Source organism: Hemitrygon akajei, chromosome 11, assembly GCF_048418815.1.
Source record: "Hemitrygon akajei chromosome 11, sHemAka1.3, whole genome shotgun sequence".
Classification (NCBI taxonomy): Eukaryota; Metazoa; Chordata; class Chondrichthyes; order Myliobatiformes; family Dasyatidae; genus Hemitrygon; species Hemitrygon akajei.
Window position 1 is genome coordinate 113,418,603 of NC_133134.1, and position 21,293 is coordinate 113,439,895.

The window sequence follows — 21,293 nt, forward strand, 5'->3', positions numbered from 1 at the left end:
CCTCACTACAAAAAGCCACAGGAGTTTTTAGGCACGGTGAATTTCTGCCACCAGTTCATTCTGCAAGCTCCCTCTGTAGAGTGCACTTAAAGGCAATACCCCTAATCATGTGCTTGACTGGTCAGTGGACATACCCAAGACATTTGATGATACCAAACAAGCTCTTTCCAAGCAACACACACAAAATGCTGGAGGAACTCAGCAGGCCAGGCAGCATCTATGGAAAAGAGTAAACAGTCGACGTTTCGGACCAAGACCTTCATCATAACTGGAAAAGAAGATGAGAAGTTAGAGCAAGAAGGGTGGGAGGATGGTAGGAAGAGGAAGAACATGGTAGATGATAGGTGAATCCGGGAGAGGGGGAGAGGTGAAGTAAAGAGCTGGAAAGCTGATAGGTGAAAAAGATAAAGGAGTGGAGAAGGGGAAATCTGATAGGAGAGGGTAAAAGATCTTGGAAGAAAGGGAAGTGGGAGGAGCACCAGAGGGTGGTGATGGGCAGGTAAGGAGATGAGGTGAGAGAGGGAAGCAGGAATTGGGAATGGTGAAGGGGACAATTACCGGAAGTTCGAGATATCAATGTTCATGCCATCTGGTTGGAGGCTACCCAGACAGAATATAAGGCGTTTGTCTCATTGCAGCAGTAGAGGAGGCCATGGACTGGCCTGTCAGAATGGGAAGTGGAATTAAAATGGTTGGCCAATGGGAGATCTCACTTTTTCTGGTGGACACAGTGTAGATGCTCAGCGAAGCAGTCTCCTAATGTACGTTGGGTCTTACTGATGTACAGGAGGCCACACCGGGAGCAACAGATGAGTAACTGACTCCAACAGACTCACAGGTGAAGTGTCACCTCACCTGGAAAGACTGCTTGGGGCCCTGAGTGGTAGTGAGGGAGGAGACGTAGGCAGTTGCATAGGGAGTGATCCCTGTGGAAAGGGGTAAGTGCAGGGGGGTGTTGAGGGAGAAGACGTGCTTGGTGGTAGGATCCCATTAGAGATGGCGGAAGTTATGGAGAATTATGTGCTTGACATGGAGGCTACTGGGGTGGTAGGTAAGGACAAGAGGAGCCCTAGCCCTGGTGGGGTGGCGGGAGGGAGGATTGGGGGGGGGGGGGGGGGAGAGGGCAGACATGCATGAAATGGAAGAGATGCAGGTGAGGGGAGAGTTGATGGTGGAGGAAGGAAAGCTTCTTTCTTTAAAAAAGGAGGACATCTCATTAGTTCTGGAATTAAAAGCCTCACCCTGAGACCAGATGTGGAGAAAGAGGAATTGAGAAAAGGGGATGGCATTTTTACAAATGACAGCATAGGAAGAGTACAGTCCAGGTAGCTGTGAGAATCAGTGGGTTCATAAAAGATATGAGTAGATAAACTGTCTTCAGAGATAGAGACAGAGATCGAGAAAGGGAAGGGAGATGTCTGAAATGGACCAGGTAAATTTGAGGGCAGGGTGGAAGGTGGAGGCAAAGTTGATGAGCTTAGCATGGATGCAGGAAGCAGCACCAATGCAGTCATCGATGTTGTGTGGGACAAGTTGGGGAGTGATACTGGTGTAGGCCTGGAACATAGACTACTGCACGTAACCAACGAAAAGGCAGGCATAGCTGGGACCCATGTGAGCACCATTACTACACCTTTTGTTTGAAGGAAGTGGGAGGAGCTGAAGGAGAAATTATTGAGAGTGAGGACCAGTTCCACCAGATGGAGGAGAGTGGTTGGATCTGTTATTTAGAAAGAAGCAGAGAGCTTTAAGGCCCTCTTGATGGGGGATGGAGGTGTATAGGGACTGGATGTCCATGGTGAAAATGAAATGATTGGGGCCGGGAACTTGAAATCATTGAAACGATCAAGAGCGTGTGTAGATATGAAGGGACTGAATCAGGGGGGTAAAACAGAGTTGAGGTATGCAGATATAAGTTTGGTGGGACAGGAACAAGCAGAAACAATGGGTCTACCTGGACAAGCAGGTTTGTGGACCTTGGGAAGGAGGTAGAAACAGGAGGTGCAGGGAAACTATGACGTTGGTGGCAGTGGATGGGAGATCCCCAGAGCCAATAAGGTCAGTGATGTTGCGGGTGACAATAGCCTGCTGTTCCTTAGTGGGGTCCATTGAGGGGTAAGTAAGAGGATGTGTCTGAAAGTTCTCACTGGGCCTCAGCAAGGTAGAGGACAGTCTGCCAGGCTACTACAGTACCCTGCCCCCCTTACCTGTGGGTTGATGGTGAGGTTAGGATTAGTGCAGAGAGAGGGGAGAGCACTGTGAAGTCTCTTTCAGGGAAGTTCAAATCTTCCCTTCACTGCGAAAGCTCTTTCTAGTGCAAGGGAGCGCCGTCTGATGGCTGCAGCTGCCACATCCCAAGGGCCCTGTGGGTTTGAGTTGAGCAGCTGGTTCCAGGAAAGGAACAGGAGTGTTGTTTAGTTCTGATGTGGAATGGGGAAGTGAGGAGTTAACTTCAGAGCCATTCTGAGACCATGGTCAGATTGAGTCCATGGGACAACTTAACTCAAGGCTCCTTCAGAGTCTCCTGTGATACCTAGTGGCCATGTGTAGGTTTTTTGGGTGGGAGGGTGGGAAGGGAAAATGGAGAGGGGAGGGGAGAAGGGAAAGGAGAGAGGTGAAAGGGGAGGAGAGAGTGGAGAGAGGGGAGACTTTTGTATTAAAGAATAAACATGATTGTTTGGAACAAATGCCCTTGCCACTTGTTTCAGGTTTTGGTAGGCTTGTGACTTTTCTTCTCACCCCCTCCTTCCTCACTACCCCTCCCACTCCCCCTCAGCTCTCTTGCCAATCTCCTGCTCCTCTTCAAGTGGGCTGAAAACCAGCATTGCAATGAAAGAAGATCTCTATCTACAAACACGGAATCAGATGCCCACCTGGTGCCACGGGGAGAGGTGTCGTTCTATACAGAAACATTGGCATGGTGTGGTCTTCCCACCAGATCGAGAAGGCGCTGTTGGGTCGACGGACAGCGACGGAGACCCTGCGTGGATTGAGGTGGTGCCAGCGGTCACTTGTTTGGAGATGGCTGAGCGTGAGTGGGGTATTTCGGAACTTTTCGGTGGGCTTTAGATACTGATTAGGCACTTGGTAAAGTCCTATAAAAAGAAGTGAGGCTTACACAGGGTGGATAGAGTTAGAGTGGAAAGGTGGAGGTGTTGGTGAGAAGATATGGAGTTTCTCTCTTTCCTTGTCTATTAGGCCTACCTACAGGGTAGTGAGAATGGTTTCAGGGTCAGTGGTGTGTTCTTAATGTCAGATGTGGGAGTTCCGGAGAGACCTCCAGTTTTCCTGATAACGACATCAGCATGAAGTGCATCGAGCTGCAGTTCCTCCAGACCGTGCTAGGGAACTAGAACTGCAGCTGGATGACCCTCGGCTCACCTGAGGGGTAAGAGCTACAGGGAGGCAGGCACCCCTAAGCTGCAAGAGGCAGATAGATGGGTAACAATCAGGAGAAGGAAAGGGTATAGGCAAACAGTGCAGAGTACTCCTGTGGCCGCTCCCCTCAATGACAGGTACACTGTTGAAAATCTGTCTCTGGCAGTGCATTCCACCACTTACCACTCCCTGTGCAAAAAAAAAACATGCCCACTATACTTTCCTCTAATCTCCTTTAAATTATCCTCATATTCGTCATCGCCGTCCTGGAATAAAAGCAATGGCTGTTCACTCCACCCTTGCCTCTTAACATCTTATACACCTCTATAAACCACCTCTCATCCTCCTTCATTCAGAAAAGACCTAGCTCGCTCAATTTTTCCTTATAATACGTGCTCTTCAGTCTAGGCAGCATCCTGGTAAATCTCCTCTGTACCCTCTCTAAAGCTTCCAGCTGCTTCCTGTTGGGAATGGATTACAACTGTGCCACCTAGAAGCTGGAACGGGGAAATATAAGTCTTTATTCACACAGCAAGGCCCCAGGAGAGAGAGAGAGAGAGAGGGCAAGGGTTCAGGTGAGTCCAAGTGAATCTAACCCTCTTGACGTCCATGTTTTATTGCCAAATTGGTAAATAAATAAATAAAACAGATTTAAACTTTTGCTGAATGTCGGGAAACAGGAATAATCCTGGAAACTACAGTGTGGAACGAGCTGCCTGAACAAGTGATGGACGCCGTTTCGATTTCAAGTTTAAGAGAAGTTTGGTTGGTACATGGATGGGAGAGATGGATGGCTATGTTCCGGGTACAGGTAGATGGGATGAGGCAGTTTAAATGGTTCAGCATGGACTGGATGGGCCAAAGGGCCTGGTTCTGTGCTGTAGCTGTCTGTGACTCTCTGTGACACAATGTTAAACACTATTAACTACAGTTTTAATAGCTATAATCATCTAGTTACCTATAACATGTGATCTTACCTTGTTAAACAGCCTCATGTGTGCACCTTGTCAAAGTCCTTCTGAAAGTCCAAATAAACAACATCTACTGACTCTTATTTGTAAATCCTGCCTGTTATCTCCTCAAAAATTCTAACGGATTTATCAGGTGAGACTTCACATTGAGGAAACTGTACTGACTTCAGCCCACTTTATTGTGTGCCTCCAAGAAGCCTAAAGTGTCATTTTTAGTAATGGACTCTAACATCTAACATCTTGCCAGCCACAAAAGATAGGCTAATTGCTCTATAATTTCCCTCCCTTCTTAAGGAGTGGAGCAACATTTGTGATTTATTTATTATAAATTTGTGATTTATTTATTATAAATTTATTATCGAAGTACATGTATGTTACCATATACAACCCTGAGATTCTATTTTTTGTGGGCATTCACAGTGATTACAAAAATCACAGTAGAATTAATAATATTTTACTCTTAAAATCTGCCTGCCATTTTGCACCACACCAGGCTACTCTGTTTAAGTTAGCTCTTCTAAATGTGAGGGCCCTTTCAAATAAGACTTTTATACCCCATCTTCTCTATTCCCCACTGTGGTGAACTACATATACCTGTCTGGACACGCCCCCCCCCCCCCCCCCCCCCGCTGACTGCTCCTGTGGCTCCTCCCACAGACCCCTGCTGACTGCTCCTGTGGCTCCTCCCACGGACCCCGGTATAAAGGCGATTGGGGACTCCGCCCCGGTCTCAGTCTCCAGGATGCAGTGTGGTGGTCAATTGCTGCTTGTTCTTTCTTCCAGCCAATCAAAGCCGATATCTCGCCTCACATCTCAGAGAGTTATTGATGGTGCATCACCCACTCTGACCTTTTACCCCCTTCTCACCTGCCTATTTCTTCCCCCTGGGTCCCCTTTCTCCATGATCCACTCTCCTCTCTTATCAGATTCCTTCTTCTCCAGTCCTTGACCTTTCCCACCCACCTGGCTTCACCTATCACCTTCTAGACAGCCTCCTTCCCCTCCCCCCACCCCACCGTTACATTCTGGCATCTTCCCCCTTCCTTCTCAGTCCTGAAGAAGGATCTCGAGCTGAAACATTGTCAATCTATTCTTTTCCATTCATGCTGCTGAACCTGCTGAGCCCCTTCAGTGTTACCTTAGCTTAAATGATTTTAATACCTCTACAGACATTGATTTTATGTTCCTAACTGAGCCAGTTATCTGAACTGTGCTGCCCTGAATGAGCTTTTTTTCATTTTAAAATATTTTAATTAATTATTATTATTATTTTTAAAAAAAAACTTTTTTTATTGAGTTTTCAGATAATTACAGAAAGAAGAAAAAAATACCCTTCCCCCCTCCCCTTAGCCCCTCCCCCTAACATCCCTATAGAAAAAGAAAGAAAGAAAAAAAGAAAGAGTGCCTGGATATCGGAAGATCCCCACATGCTCCACGGAGTTCGTAATAACTTTAGTACATATATTTATTTCTTTCCCCAAATAACCAATTATTTTATCTTCAGAGCACCTATATATTTAATCATGTCTTTTGTAAATAAGGGCGCCAAATTTTCAAAAATGTTTCATATTTATCTCTTAAATTATAAGTAATTTTTTCAAGTGGAATACAGCTGGAAATTTCATTCTTCCAATGATCTATACTTAAGTATGCATCCGATTTCCAAGTAACTGCAATAGCCTTTTTGCAGTTACTTGGAAAAATAACATAAAAATATTACATAAAAAGTTACATTAAAAAAATTATTTCTCGTATGTATAGCTTGATTCAAATACAGGCAAATAAACAAGGAGTCCATAAGTCAAGACAAAAATGGGAAAGTGACTTGAATATTAAAATTGAAGAAACAAATTGGTCAAGACTATGTCTTGATAGTATGACAAATACAATAAATGTCTGGTTAAGATTAGTGCAATATAATTTTTTACATCAATTATATATTACACCACAAAAAATAAATAAAGTCCAAATTTATCTGATCAGTGTTTCAGATGTAATCAAGAAATTGGTACTTTTTTACATTCTACTTGGTCTTGTTCTAAAATTCAACCTTTTTGGACAAATTTAAGAGTTTTATTGGAACACAACTTCCACATAATCCAATATTATTTTTATTAGGCGATATTGAAGGGATAAAATCGAAACCCAAATTGAATAAATATCAGAAAGAATTTATTTTAAAAAATTAATTATTATTGAAGATTGACAAAAAAGATACATTAAGTCAATACGTCATTATGTGCAATAAGGAATTAAATTAGCAAACAACTGATTAATAAAGCTAAGCAATATATCAATAATAATAAAAAGGTAAAGTGTTAAGAATATTTTTTTGAAAGAAAAAGAAGGAAAAAAAGAAACCCTACTAACTAAAAAAAAAACAAAAAAACCCATTGGGAGCACAACCCCGGAGCGATACATCATACAAGCTTCCAAAAAAAGAACATCAATCTGCCAACTCAAATCCACTTAAAGAAAAATCAGAAGGAAACCATATTAATGAACTCAAATCAGATGACATTTGAGGGCGAATGAACCCCACCTTTTCTCAAAATCGAATCGAGGATCAAAAGTTCGACTTCTGATTTTCTCCAAACTAAGACATAGTTGAGAAAACCTGAGAAAACCATTGTATCAAAGTAGGAGCAGAAGCATCTTTCCATTTCAACAAAATAGCCCTTCTGGCCAATAATGTAACAAATGCAATTACATGTTGGTCTGATGGAGAAATACCATGAATATACTGAGGGATTATACCAAATAAAACTGTCAATTTATTAGGTTGTAAATTAATTCTTAAAGCTTCAGAAATTGTAGAGAAAATAGACTTCCAAAAATGTTTCAATATAGAACACGACCAAAATGTATGTGTCAATGTATCTGTCTCGGTTTTACATCTGTCACACTATCAACATTAGGAAACATTTTAGACAGTCTCTCCTTTGTCAAATAGTAACGATGTACAATTTTAAATTGAACTAAAGAGTGATTGGCACAAATCGAAGAAGAGTTAACCAACTTCAAAATCCGCAACCAATCTTCTGTTATCAAAGTCATGTTAAGCTCTCTCTCCCAATCTTGCTTAATCTTAAGTGAAGGGTAATTGTGCTGCTGTAACAGTCAATTATAAAATTTCCCAATAAAACCCTTCACTAAAGGATTCATTTTTAAAATAATATCTAACAGGTCAGAATCTTGTATATATGGAAAATAACTTAAGTATTTTTGTAAGAAGTGTCTGACCTGAAGATATTGCAGGAAATGTGAATATGAGAGAGAGAGTATTTAGTTACTAATTTCTCAAAAGACATCAGTCAGCCATCTTGGAACAAATCCGTGAAGGAATAAACCCCTTTATTCCTCCAAAGAAGAAAAGTAGGATCACTTCATGAGGGTTTAAATAAATAATTTCCATAAGTTAAACTAAAAAGTTCAAATTTTTTAAGATTAAAAAAATTATGAAACTGGAACCAAATTTGTAATGACTGCTTAATTACAGGATATAAATTTAAATTAGTAATTTTGGCCCATTATACAGGCAGAGAAGCTCCTAATAATGAGGTTAAGTGAAACTGTTTCACAGAATTCAATTCCAAATCAGCCCAAGGTGGTTGTTCATCTCTATCAGCCCAATATAACCAAAAACACATATAATGTATATTAACAACCCAATTCTACATTCTTAAATTAGGCAAAGCAAGACCTCCATCTTTTTAAAATTTTTGTAAATGATATTTAGCATTTCTTGGTCTTTAATTATTCCAAACAAAAGATGAACTAATGGAGTCAACCTGATTGAAGAACTTTTTAGTTTCTGATCGCGTCCAAGATATCCTGAAGTGGGAGGGTGAGGAGCCAGAGGTCGTGGTACATGTAGGTACCAATGACATAGGTAGGAAAGGGGAAGAGGTCCTGAAACGAGAGTATAGGGAGTTAGGAAGGCAGTTAAGAAGAAGGACCGCAAAGGTAGTAATCTCGGGATTACTGCCTGTACCACGCGACAGTGAGAGTAGGAATGGAATTAGGTGGAGGATGAATGCGTGGTTGAGGGATTGGAGCAGGGGGCAGGGATTCAAGTTTCTGGATCATTGGGACCTCTTCTGGGGCAGGCGTGACCTGTTCAAGAAGGACGGGTTACACTTGAATCCTGGGGGGACCAATATCCTAGCGGGGAGGTTTGCTAGGGCTACGGGGCAGACTTTAAACTAGTAAGATGGGGGGGCGGAAATCAATTTGAGGAAACTATGGGAGAGGAGGTTAGTTCACCAGTAGAGCAAGTAAGTAGACCGTGTGTGAGGGAGGACAGGCAGGTGATGGAGGAGGGATGCGCTCAGCCCGAAGTTGTAGGGGAGAAGAAAGAAAAGGATAATAAATTTGAATGCATTGCTAGGGATGAAAAGAGAGGAGGAGGTGGAGAGTATCTTAAATGTATCTATTTTAATGCTAGGAGCATTGTAAGAAAGGTGGATGAGCTTAAAGTGTGGATTGATACATGGAATTATGATGTTGTAGCTATTAGTGAAACATGGTTGCAGGAAGGGTGTGATTGGCAACTAAATATTCCTGGATTTAGTTGCTTCAGGTGTGATAGAGTAGGAGGGGCCAGAGGAGGAGGTGTTGCATTGCTTGTCCGAGAAAATCTTATGGCGGTGCTTTGGAAGGATAGATTACAGAGCTCCTCTAGGGAGGCTATTTGGGTGGAATTGAGGAATGGGAAAGGTGTAGTAACACTGATAGGAGTGTATTATAGGCCACCTAATGGGGAGCGTGAGTTGGAAGAGCAAATGTGTAAGGAGATAGCAGATATTTGTAGTAAACACAAGGTGGTGATTGTGGGAGATTTTAATTTTCCACACATAGATTGGGAAGCTCATTCTGTAAAAGGGCTGGATGGTTTAGAGTTTGTGAAATGTGTGCAGGATAGCTTTTTGCAACAATACATAGAAGTACCGACTAGAGATGGGGCAGTGTTGGATCTCCTGTTAGGGAATGCGATAGGTCAGCTGACAGATGTATGTGTTGGGGAGCACTTCGGGTCCAGTGATCACAATAGCATTAGCTTCAATATAATTATGGAGAAGGACAGGACTGGACCTAGAGTTGAGATTTTTGATTGGAGAAAGGCTAACTTTGAGGAGATGCGCAGGGATTTAGAGAGAGTGGAATGGGTCAAGTTGTTTTATGGGAAGGATGTAATAGAGAAATGGAGGTCATTTAAGGGTGAAATTATGAGGGTACAGAATCTTTATGTTCCTGTTCGGTTGAAAGGAAAGATTAAAGGTTTGAAAGCGCCATGGTTTTCAAGGGATATTAGAAACTTGGTTCGAAAAAAGAGGGATGTCTACAATAGATATAGGCAGCATGGAGTAAAGGAATTGCTCGAGGAATATAAAGAATGTAAAAGGAAACTTAAGAAAGAGATTAGAAAAGCTAAAAGAAGTTACGAGTTTGGTTTGGCAAATAAGGTGGAAGTAAATCCGAAAGGCTTCTACAGTTATATTAAAAGCAAGAGGATAGTGAGGGATAAAATTGGTCCCTTAGAGAATCAGGGTGGTCAGCTATGTGTGGAGCCGAGGGAGATGGGAGAGATTTTGAACGATTTCTTCTCTTCGGTATTCACTAAGGAGAAGGATATCGAATGGTGTAAGGTGTGGGAAACAAGTAAGGAATTTATGGAACCTATGACAATTAAAGAGGTGGAAGTACTGGCGCTTTTAAGAAATTTAAAAGTGGATAAATCTCCGGGTCCTGACCGGATATTCCCCAGGACCTTGAGGGAAGTTTGTGTAGAGATAGCAGGAGCTCTGACGGAGATCTTTCAGATGTCATTAGAAACGGGGATTGTGCCGGAGGATTGGCGTATTGCTCATGTGGTTCCATTGTTTAAAAAGGGTTCTAGAAGTAAGCCTGGCAATTATAGACCTGTCAGTTTGACATCAGTGGTGGGTAAATTAATGGAAAGTATTCTTAGAGATAGTATTTATAATTATCTGGATAGACAGGATCTGATTAGGAGTAGCCAGCATGGATTTGTGCGTGGAAGGTCATGTTTGACAAACCTTATTGAATTTTTTGAAGTAGTTACGAGGAATGTTGACGAGGGTAAGGCAGTGGATGTAGTCTATATGGACTTCAGCAAGGCCTTTGACAAAGTTCCACATGGAAGGTTAGTTAAGAAGGTTCAGTCGTTAGGTATTAGTGCTGGAGTAATAAAATGGATTCAACAGTGGCTAGATGGGAGATGCCAGAGAGTAGTGGTGGATAATTGTTTATCGGGATGGAGGCCGGTGACTAGCGGGGTGCCTCAGGGATCTGTTTTGGGCCCAATGTTGTTTGTAATATACATAAATGATCTGGATGATGGGGTGGTAAATTGGATTAGTAAGTATGCTGATGATACTAAGGTAGGAGGTGTTGTGGATAATGAGGTGGGTTTTCAAAGCTTGCAGGGAGATTTATGCCGGTTAGAAGAATGGGCTGAACGTTGGCAGATGGAGTTTAATGCTGAGAAGTGTGAGGTTCTACATTTTGGCAGGAATAATCCAAATAGAACATACAGGGTAAATGGTAGGGCATTGAGGAATGCAGTGGAACAGAGAGATCTAGGAATAACAGTGCATAGTTCCCTGAAGGTGGAGTCTCATGTAGATAGGGTGGTGAAGAAGGCTTTTGGAACGCTGGCCTTTATAAATCAGAGCATTGAGTACAGAAGTTGGGATGTAATGTTAAAATTGTACAAGGCATTGGTAAGGCCAAATTTGGAATATTGTGTACAGTTCTGGTCACCGAATTATAGGAAAGATATCAATAAATTAGAGAGAGTGCAGAGACGATTTACTAGGATGTTACCAGGGTTTCAGCACTTAAGTTACAGAGAAAGGTTGAACAAGTTAGGTCTCTATTCATTGGAGCGTAGAAGGTTGAGGGGGGATTTGATCGAGGTATTTAAAATGTTGAGAGGGATAGATAGAGTTGACGTGAATAGGCTGTTTCCATTGAGAGTAGGGGAGATTCAAACGAGAGGACATGATTTGAGAGTTAGGGGGCAAAAGTTTAAGGGAAACACGAGGGGGTATTTCTTTACTCAGAGAGTGATAGCTGTGTGGAATGAGCTTCCTGTAGAAGTAGTAGAGGCCAGATCAGTTGTGTCATTTAAGGTAAAATTGGATAGGTATATGGATAGGAAAGGAGTGGAGGGTTATGGGCTGAGTGCGGGTAGGTGGGACTAGGTGAGATTAAGAGTTCGGCACGGACTAGGAGGGCCGGAATGGCCTGTTTCCGTGCTGTGATTGTTATATGTTATATGGTTATATAAAAAATAGGGATATTTTGAAATACATATAAAATTTTGCTAAAATCATCATTTTAACTGCATGAATTTGGCCGACTAATGAAAGTGTAAGTGGATTCCATCTACAAAATAATTGCTTCATAAAATCCACTAAAGGAACCAAACTAGCTTTATAACGATCTTTATGATTTTTAGTGATAATAACACCTAAATATTTAAAAGAGTCCGTAACTCTAAAAGGAATGTCATCATATATAGAAGCAGAATCATTTAGGGGAAATAATTCACTTTTATGAAGGTTTAGTTTATATCCCAAAAACTTTCCAAAATCATTTAATAGTTTCAATAAACTAGGAACGGATTCTTCAGGATTCAAAATATAAACTAAAAGATCGTCAGCATAAAGAGAGATCTTATGAACAGTTCCATTTATAAAAATTCCATGAATATCTTTAGCTTGATGAAATGCAATAGCCAAGGGTTCCAGCACCAAATTAAATAACAAAGGACTTAATGGATATCCTTGTCCCATACCCCATGAAAGCCAAAAAAAAGGAGATCTGCAATTGTTAGTAATAACAGTAGCAATAGGGCTTTTATATATCATTCTAATCCACTTATTAAAATTAATACCAAAGCCAAATTTCTCTAAAACATTAAGTAAGTATTTCCATCTAACTCTGTCAAATGCCTTTTCAGCATCAAGAGAGATGATACATTAGGGAGCCTTAGAAAAGGATGAATATATAACATTTAACAGTCTCCAAACATCAAAAAAAGGAATAACGGCCCTTTACAAAACCTGTTTGAGCTTGAGAAATAATTTCAGCTGAAAAATTCTCCAGCTGATTACCCATTATTTTTGAGAGAATGTTAGCATCCACATTTAATAATGAAATGGGTCTATATGAAGCACAGTCAGCAGAAACTTTATCTTTCTTAAGAATTAAAGAAATAGAAGCTTCATAAAATGTGAGAGGTAACTCTCCTATCAAAAAAGAATCTTTAAGCATTTTGAACATATATGAAGGGAGCAATTTTTCAAATTTTTTATAAAATCCTACAGAATAACCATCCAGTAGGAGCTTTACCAGATTGCATTGAAAAAATAGCTTTCTGAATTTTGCTTTCAGTAATAGGAGCATCAAGAGTTTGTTGATCTTCAGCAGAAATTTGAGGAAAATCAATCTTTTGTAAAAAGGCATTCATTTTAGAAGAATCAACTGGAGACTGAGATTTATAAAGTTCAATATAAAAGTATTGTAGAATTTTATTAATATCTTCATAATTGCATGCTAAACTACCATCTCCCTTACGAATTTTTAAAATTTGTCTTTTAGATCTAGCTGCTATTAATTGAGATGCTAATAGCTTATTATTTTTATCTCCAAACACAGAAAATAGACTTTTCAATTTAAGCAAATTTCTTTCAATAGGATAAGTTAATTGTAAATTATATCGTGATTGGAGTTCAACTCTTTGTTTAAATAAACCAATGTTAGGAGAGACTGCATAAATATTATCCAAGTCTTTAAATTGTTTGGAAATTTTATCTAACTCTGTTTTTGTCTGTTTCTTAAGCTTAGCTGAATATGAAATTATCTGACCGTGCAAATATGCTTTAAATGTATCCCATATAATCAATTTCGATACATCTCCCATATTGTTAAAAAGAAAAAAATCTTTTATCTGAGTCTCAATAAATTTGACAAAGTCCAGACTTTGTAATAAATTTTCTGGAAAACACCAAGGCAAATTTGCAATAGCAGCATCATTCGATTCAAAAGCTAAACTTAAAGGCGCATGATCCGAAAGAACTATAGCATCATATTCACATTTCTGGACTTTGGACAAAAATCGGGGATCAACTATAAACTAATCGATTCTCGAATATTTTTTGTGAAAGTGTGAAAAAATGAATAATCTCTATCATTAGGATGTAAATGTCTCCAAACTTCAACCAGGCCAAAATCAATTAGAAAAGAGTTAATAAGTGATGCAGAACAACTCGGAAGCTGCTGATCAGTTGAACTCTTGTCAATCAAAGGGTTTAAACAACAGTTAAAATCACCACCCATTAACAACATATATTCATTTAAGTCTGGCAATAAAGCAAATACATTTAAAAAAAAAGGGGTCATCTACATTAGGTCCATATAGGTTAACCAGAACAATTTTTCTATTACAAATTATTCCTTTAACAATTAAAGATCTACCATTAATATCTGACACAATATCTTCTTGGATAAATAAAATATTAGATTTAATAAAAATAGATACTCCCTTTGTTTTATTTTGACAAGTAGTGTGAAATTGAAGGCCCTTCCACATTCAAAAAAGTCTATTTTGATCGCCGGTTCTGATATGCGTTTCTTGAACAAAAATTATATTGGGTTGGAATCAATTAATGATTTTAAAAGTCTTCTTTCGCTTAATAGGATGATTCCAACCGCGTACATTCCAACTTATAACATTTATCTGTTTAATTGCCATAAATTTTTTTAATTTTATTTAACACATAAATGGACGCATACCAGCGCCGGCTAATCAAAACTGGCGGTGATAAGTACAACCATACACAAAATATGCATGCTCTGGAACTCCGTAATGGGAAAAAAATACCAAAAAGAGAACTAAAATTAATTTTACAATTGATCCTATAAATCAAAACTAACCCAATCCTCCCACCACCCCAAAAAGCCCGAAATTCGACAAAAAAAGCCGAAGTGCCTCCCCCTTTGAGTAAAAAAAGAGAGAGACTCCACGAGCTGCCCATTTTATAATAGTGGTTTTAAAAAGCTTTCCTTAATTCCTGCCCCCAGTTACAAAAAAGACAAGATATGGTCATAATATAGAAAAAGCCTGCAAAGGAAAAAAATATTTTGCTAAATCTAAAAAGCCTAACACTACAAAGCAACACAACACCATATCAAGTCATGTTAACTGGTTCTTCTGCCCACTTACAGGCCCTGCTTCTAACTGATATATCTGCAATTTTAAATATCAATTTGCTTTGATGCCTTCCATTACTTTACAGAATATTATTGTACTGAAACAATGGACACTGGTAAAGCTAGGTAATCATTAAAACATGGAACAGATTCCCAGCTGAAATGGTTAATAAGAGGACACAATTTTACAGTGATCAGAAGAAAGTATAGGGATCTCAGAGGTGTTTTTTTCCTAGACCAGTGGGTACGTGGTAAGATCTATCATGGGTAGTCATAGAGATAGACACAACAAGGACATTCAAGAAACTCCTAAATAGGCTCATAGTGAAAGACAAATAGAATTCTCTACAGAAGCATTAAATTAATTATGAAGTAAATTGAAAGGTAAGCAGGACAATATAGGCCAAAAGGCCAGCACTTTTCAGTTTTTGTCTACAACATCTAGCTCCCCGTATCCAGCATAAAAGTTCAGAGAAAAAAATGTTTATTCTTAATCCTTAAAACCACGCTGGGGAATGCAAAACCAACTCCAAAGACACCAAAACTATAAAATTAAACAAAGATAGAAATACCTATGTAATCTCTAGTGAAGAAAAATCAGCGCCATTTTCCATTTAACTGACACGCCCAATGAAAAACTTTTTTTTTAGAAAAAACTAATTATCTATCGACTAAGCACTTCCAACTATATATATAAGAAAAAAAGCCTTATGAACTATGGAAACTATCACTTAATTAATGAAAAAAAGGAGAATAAAACAAATAATAAAACAGATAATCAAACAGTCTATCCGTTGTCTTAATTCACTCAGTAGACCAAACAGATTTCGGAAAGTCATTCATTATTCACATCGAAAGGTTCACATCTTCTTTAAATGGTCAATCAATCAAAGGACATCTTAAGCAAATCAAAAATATTCAAAGCTTATCTTCTTTCCAAAAGAATGATTATTCAGCAGATCTAAAACCATTCAAACCTCGGCTACAACCAGAATAGAGTTAACATAGTCCAATGCCTCTTTGGGGTCCAGAAAAACACGTGGAGTCGAATCTTTGGGAAATAATTTTAATCGGGCTGGATATTGAAATGATGGGAATAATCCCTTACCATAGGCTATCTTCATGGCTGGAACGAATTTAGACTGCAGAGCCATACCCTCCCATGGATAATCTTCATAAAAACGAAGCTCGGAACCTTTAAATTTAAAAACTTTTTGTTTCCTTGCATATTTTATGATTCGGTCTTTAACTTTAAAATGAAGAAAGGAGACCAAAACTGACCTTGGTCTATCTTGGCGAGATGTCACAGTAAAAATTCTATGTGCTCTTTGATGTCGGGAGGTTGAGATAAAATATCCGGAAGCAGAGATTGAAACAGGTTAGCAAAATAGTCTAATAAATCTCCAGTCTCAGATCCTTCCTTCAATCCAACAATTCAAATATTATTCCGACGAGATATTGCTTCCAAATTGATAATCTTCTGTTATGACTTCTCCAAACACACTGATATTTCTGCAATTTGCCGCTTCGCCTCTTTATAACCACGTAACCATATAACAATTACAGCACGGAAACAAGCCATCTCGGCCCTTCTAGTCTGTGCCGAACACCTACCTGCACTCAGTCTCACCGACCTACACTCAGCCCATAACCCTCCATTCCTTTCCTGTCCATATACCTATCCAATTTTTTAAAAACATGACAATATCGAACCTGCCTCTACCACTTCTACTGGAAGCTCGTTCCACACAGCTACCACTCTCCGAGTAAAGAAGTTCCCCCTCGTGTTACCCCTAAACTTTTGCCCCTTAACTCTCAACTCATGTCCTCTTGTTTGAATCTCCCCTACTCTCAATGGAAAAAGCCTATCCACGTCAACTCTATCTAACCCCTCATAATTTTAAAATAATATTTTCCTGCACAAATTGAAAGCTCTCTCCTAACGACTTCATCTCAGAAGAGGTAGCATCAAGTTTTACCATTTTGTTGTCTATCTTCTTATCAAGATCCATCAGTGAATTTTCTAAACGTTCGACCCAGGCTGGTGTTTCCTCTGATTTTTTCCCCTTTCCCTTGCTGGATTCAGGAAGCTGCTTTCCACTTCTTAAAGACTGTGACATAGTAACAACTATTCCCCTCTAAGATCCAACAAATAAAAGTTAAAAATTCAAAGTTTAAACTGGGGAAAAGGAAGAATTAATTGCAGCCACACAGATCTGTGTGTCACTCCATTAGACAGTAGGCAGAGTCTCCTGAATCTGAGCTATGACAGTTTCTGTGTACCGAGGCCCAGTGGCCGAGTTGCTGATCCTGCCATTGTGTTCAAAAAGCATGTTGTGTGTGATCTACAGTTTGTAACCAATTTCGCATACAGTATGTTTGAAGTTTGTGGTACGGATTCTGTCCTCTGTACTATCATTAATCACCCATCTAAATTCAGTTTCTACTTTCACTCAGAACTCTCAGAATTTTGTCCTCCATTATATTGAAGCATGACAGGATTGTCATTGCTGGTAATTTCAGTATTCTTATTAATGATCTCTTAAATTCAAACTCCATGGCAGCTGAATTTATGACCTTACTGGCAGCCTTGATCTCACCAAGTCCACCCTTTAACTTGGAAATGCACTTGACTTAGTCGTGACGAAAGTTCGAATTCTCTGTGATCTAAATGCTGCCTTCGAAACAACATTCCCCTAGATCTCCTTGAGAACTGGGTTGGCCTCTCTCATGCTGCCCTTAATTGGTCTTGCTTGTTTATCTTCCAGTCAAGATGGTGCCTGTGTACAACGCCCCTTTGGTTGTCATCTTCTGGATAGATCATGAAACCATATATTTCACTTCTTTTATGTCTTTTACATTCTAAAGGGGGGGGGGGGTTCTCTCTTATTTTTCATTTTAAAGATATTCATCTGTTCAATCACTGAACTCTGCTCATAGTGCCAATTGTTGTGTAAAATCAGGTCCGCAGGTTTGGTGAATGGGGACAGAAGACACTCTTTACTGCCAAGTAAGTTAACTATTTATTTAGAGTTAAAGACAAACACTAAATATTCAGTAAACTCTTCAAGTTAAGGGTTATTCAGTTACAAATACTTACTGTATCTAAAGTAGTGCCAGGACAAAACTAAGCTTACGCACGGTGGCAAATACTTATCTAAAGTGTGCACCCTGGCCCTCTTTACTGCAGCACACCTCCACTACATGCTGTTTCCATGGCACTGACCCCCAGCCCGTGGCGATCTGGAGACCACCTGCATTCAGTGCGCTAGATTTAAGCTCTACTGGCACCATGACATCATCAGCTAAATGGCAGCAAGGCTCCTTAAACAGGTAAATCCCTAACTAGCATGGTAGCATAGGGAGAGGCTTTTCATCCACTTCAAGGTTCGACATGTTGTGCATTCAGAGATACTCTTCTGCACACCACTGTTGTAACACATGGTTATGTGAGCTACTGTCTCCTTCCTGTCAGTTTGAACCAGTCTGGCCATTCTCTTCTGACCTCTCTCATTAACCATAGAACATTACAGCACAGAAACAGGCCTTTTGGCCCTTCTTGGCTGTGCCAAACCATTTTTCTGCCTAGTCCCACTGACCTGCACCTGGCCTATATCCCTTCATACACCTCTCATCCATGTGCCTGTCCAAGTTTTTCTTAAATGTTAAAAGTGAGCCCGCATTCACCACTTCATCTGGCAGCTCATTCCACACAACTCCACAAGAGATTCTGCAGATGCTGAGGTCCTGGCCCAAAATGCGGACTGCTTATTCTTTTCAATAGATGCTGCCTGACCTGCTGAGTCCTCCAGCGTTTTGTGTGTTTACTCAACACACACCCCAGATGCCCCCCCTTCTACCTTCTTCCACTGGGTAGAATCCTGAAACACATACCACCAGGCTCAAGGGCAGCTTCCATCCCTCTGTTACAAGACTTAAATTCTTCCCTGGTATGATAACTTGGGCTCTTAACTTCATGATCTACCTCGTTCTGAGCTTGCACCTTACTGTTTACCTGCAGAACTCTTTCACTGTAGCTGTTACACTTTATCCTGCTTTGATATTGTTCTACCTCAGTGCCCTGTGTAATCGTTTGATCTGTATGGACAGTTCGTAAAAAAGCTTTTCACTGTACAGTATTTCAGTACATGTGACAATTCCAATTCCAACTGTTATTCCTTCGGGACACCATGTAAGTGCCGCACAAAAACGCAGCAGGTCAGGCAGCATCTATGGAGAGGAATAGACAGTCGACGTTTCGGGCTGAGACCCTTCACCAGGACCGGAAAGGAGGGGGTCAAGAGCCGGAATGAGAAGATGGGGAGGAGAAGGAGGAGCAGCTGCAATTTTTCAATCTGCAGGTGTGATTTTATTTTTGCTCCGGTGCAGCATAGTTTAGTTCATGTTTACCTTTTTCAAATGATTCTGCTTTTAATCCATCTCAGAGAGCTGCTGAGCACAAATGATCTATGCCGTGTGGAGGAGTGTGATGTTTTTTGGATGATTGAGTGTATTGCTCCTCTTAGCTAGATATAGAAGGTTCAGGGTAACTGGAAACTATTCTCTGATGTCCCTAGCCAATAGTCATTTCTCTGCTGAATTGCTCATGCAGTAGTTAGGGTATGGCATTCAGTGGAGTAAGGCTTGGGATCTGCCCTTTTGAATGGTCTTGACTGCAGTTCTCTAGCCCATGGCCTGAGATATTGCTGCCCTATTTTATGTACTTTCAGGCAGAGAGTTAGCTTTTGTCTGAGCTGCTATGATGTCATGACTTTCCCCTTTATTGATCGCAGTGCTTGAGGTTGGACTTAAATAATAGGCAATTGACTATGGCCATTAATCCGTAACAAAAACGGCAGAAGCAGACCCAACAAATTCACAGACATTATCTTGTCGCAAAAAGCCCAAGTGATTGGCTGTATAAATCATAAAATACATCATATACAAGTTTGCTCATGACACCATTGTTATGGGCTGTATCAAAAGGGATGATGAATCAACATACAGGAGGGAAACTGAATGCTTGGCTGAGAGGTGTAATAACAACAACCTCCCACTCAATGTCAAAAAGACCACGGAACTGATAGAAGACTCCAGGAGGGGGAAACCAAAGGTCCATGAGCCAGTCCTCATCAGAGGATCAGACATGGAGAAGGTCAGTAACTTTAAATTGCTGGGTGTCACTATCTCAGAGGATCTGTCCTGGACCCATCATATAAATATTATTGTGAAGAAACAGCACCTCTATTTCCTCAGGATTCTGCAGAGGTTTGGCATGTCATCAGAAACCTCGGTGTGTGGTGGAAAGTGTGCTGACTGGCTGCATTACGGCCTGGTATGGGAACACCAATGCCTCTGAGCGGAAAATAGCGGATTCAGACCAGTACGTCATAGGTAAAAGTCTCCCAACCATTGAGCGCATCTACATGCAACGTTGCCGTAGAAAAGCAGCGTTCATCATCAAAGATCCTCACCACCCAGGCCATGCTCTTTTCTTGCTGCTGCCATCAGGTAGAAGGTTCAGGTGCCTCAGGACTCGCACCTCCAGGTTCAAGATCAGTTACTACCCCTCAACCATCGGGCTCTTTAACAAAAAGTGATATCTACACTCATTTAAGGGCTCTGTTACATTGTTACTTCATGCTTGTTATTTATTGCTATTTATTTGTATCTGCATTTGCACAGTTTGTTTACAGTTAGCAGTTACTGATGTTTACAGTTCACAGTTTCTGATCTATAAATTTGCTAAGTATGTCCGTAGAAGAAGAATCTCAGAGTTGTATGTGGTGACATGCACGTATTCTGATAATAAATACGACATTGACTTGACTTTGAACCCCTGCGAGACTGTTGAGTGTAAAAATCCCAGGAGATCAACAGTTTCTGAGATACTCAAACCACTCCTTCTGACACCAACAATCATTCTATGGTCAAAGTCACTTGGATCACATTTCTTCCCCAATCTGATGTTTGGTCTGAACCCTGACCATGTCTGTATGCTTTATGCATTGAGTTGCTGGACATGATTGGTTGATTAGATATTTGCATTAATGAGCAGGTGTACAGGTGTACCTAATAAAGTGGCTTCTGTGTGTAGAATTACACACTCAAAATGCTGGAGGAACTCAGTAGATCAGGCAGCATCTATGAAAATGAAAAAACAGTGAACATTTCAGGCTGAGACCCTTCTTTAGGACTGGAGAGGAAGGGGGAAGATGCCAGTGGAAGGAGGCTAGTTAGAAAGTGTTAGGTGAAGCCAGGTGGTAGGGACAGGTAAAGGCTAAAGAAGAAAGAATCCAATAGGAGAGGAGAGTGGACCATAGGTGAAAGGGAAGGAAGCGGAGACCCATGGAGAAATGATAGGTAGATGAGAAGAGGTAAAAAGCCAGGGTGGAGAATAGAAGAAGAGGAGAGGGGGAGGGAAAAACTTCTATAAGAAAGAGAAATCAATATTCATGCTGCCAGGTTGGAGGCTACCCAGACGGAGCATAAGGTGTTGCTCCTCCCCCGTGAGGGTGGCCTCATCGTGGCACAAGAGGAGGCCACAGACTGACACGTCAGAACAGGAATGGGAATGGGAATTAAAATGTTTGGCCACTGGGAAGTTCCACTGTTGGCGGATGGAGTGCTCGACGAAGCAATCCCCCAGTTTATGGCAGGTCTCACCAATGTAGAGAAGGCCTCATTGGGAGCACCTTACAC

The 21,293-nt window shown here is 40.6% G+C and overlaps 1 protein-coding gene across 1 annotated transcript in view; it reads left to right on the forward strand.

The window, feature by feature from the left end:
• The first annotated feature begins 2,954 nt into the window (after positions 1 to 2,954).
• LOC140735926 (phosphoenolpyruvate carboxykinase, cytosolic [GTP]-like) overlaps positions 2,955 to 21,293 on the forward strand; it is a 54,646-nt gene continuing 36,307 nt past the window's right edge. Inside the window, exon 1 of the mRNA XM_073061538.1 lies at positions 2,955 to 3,031. Coding sequence (XP_072917639.1) covers positions 3,022 to 3,031 — 10 coding nt within the window. The 5' untranslated portion in view covers positions 2,955 to 3,021. The remainder of the gene's footprint in view (positions 3,032 to 21,293) is intronic.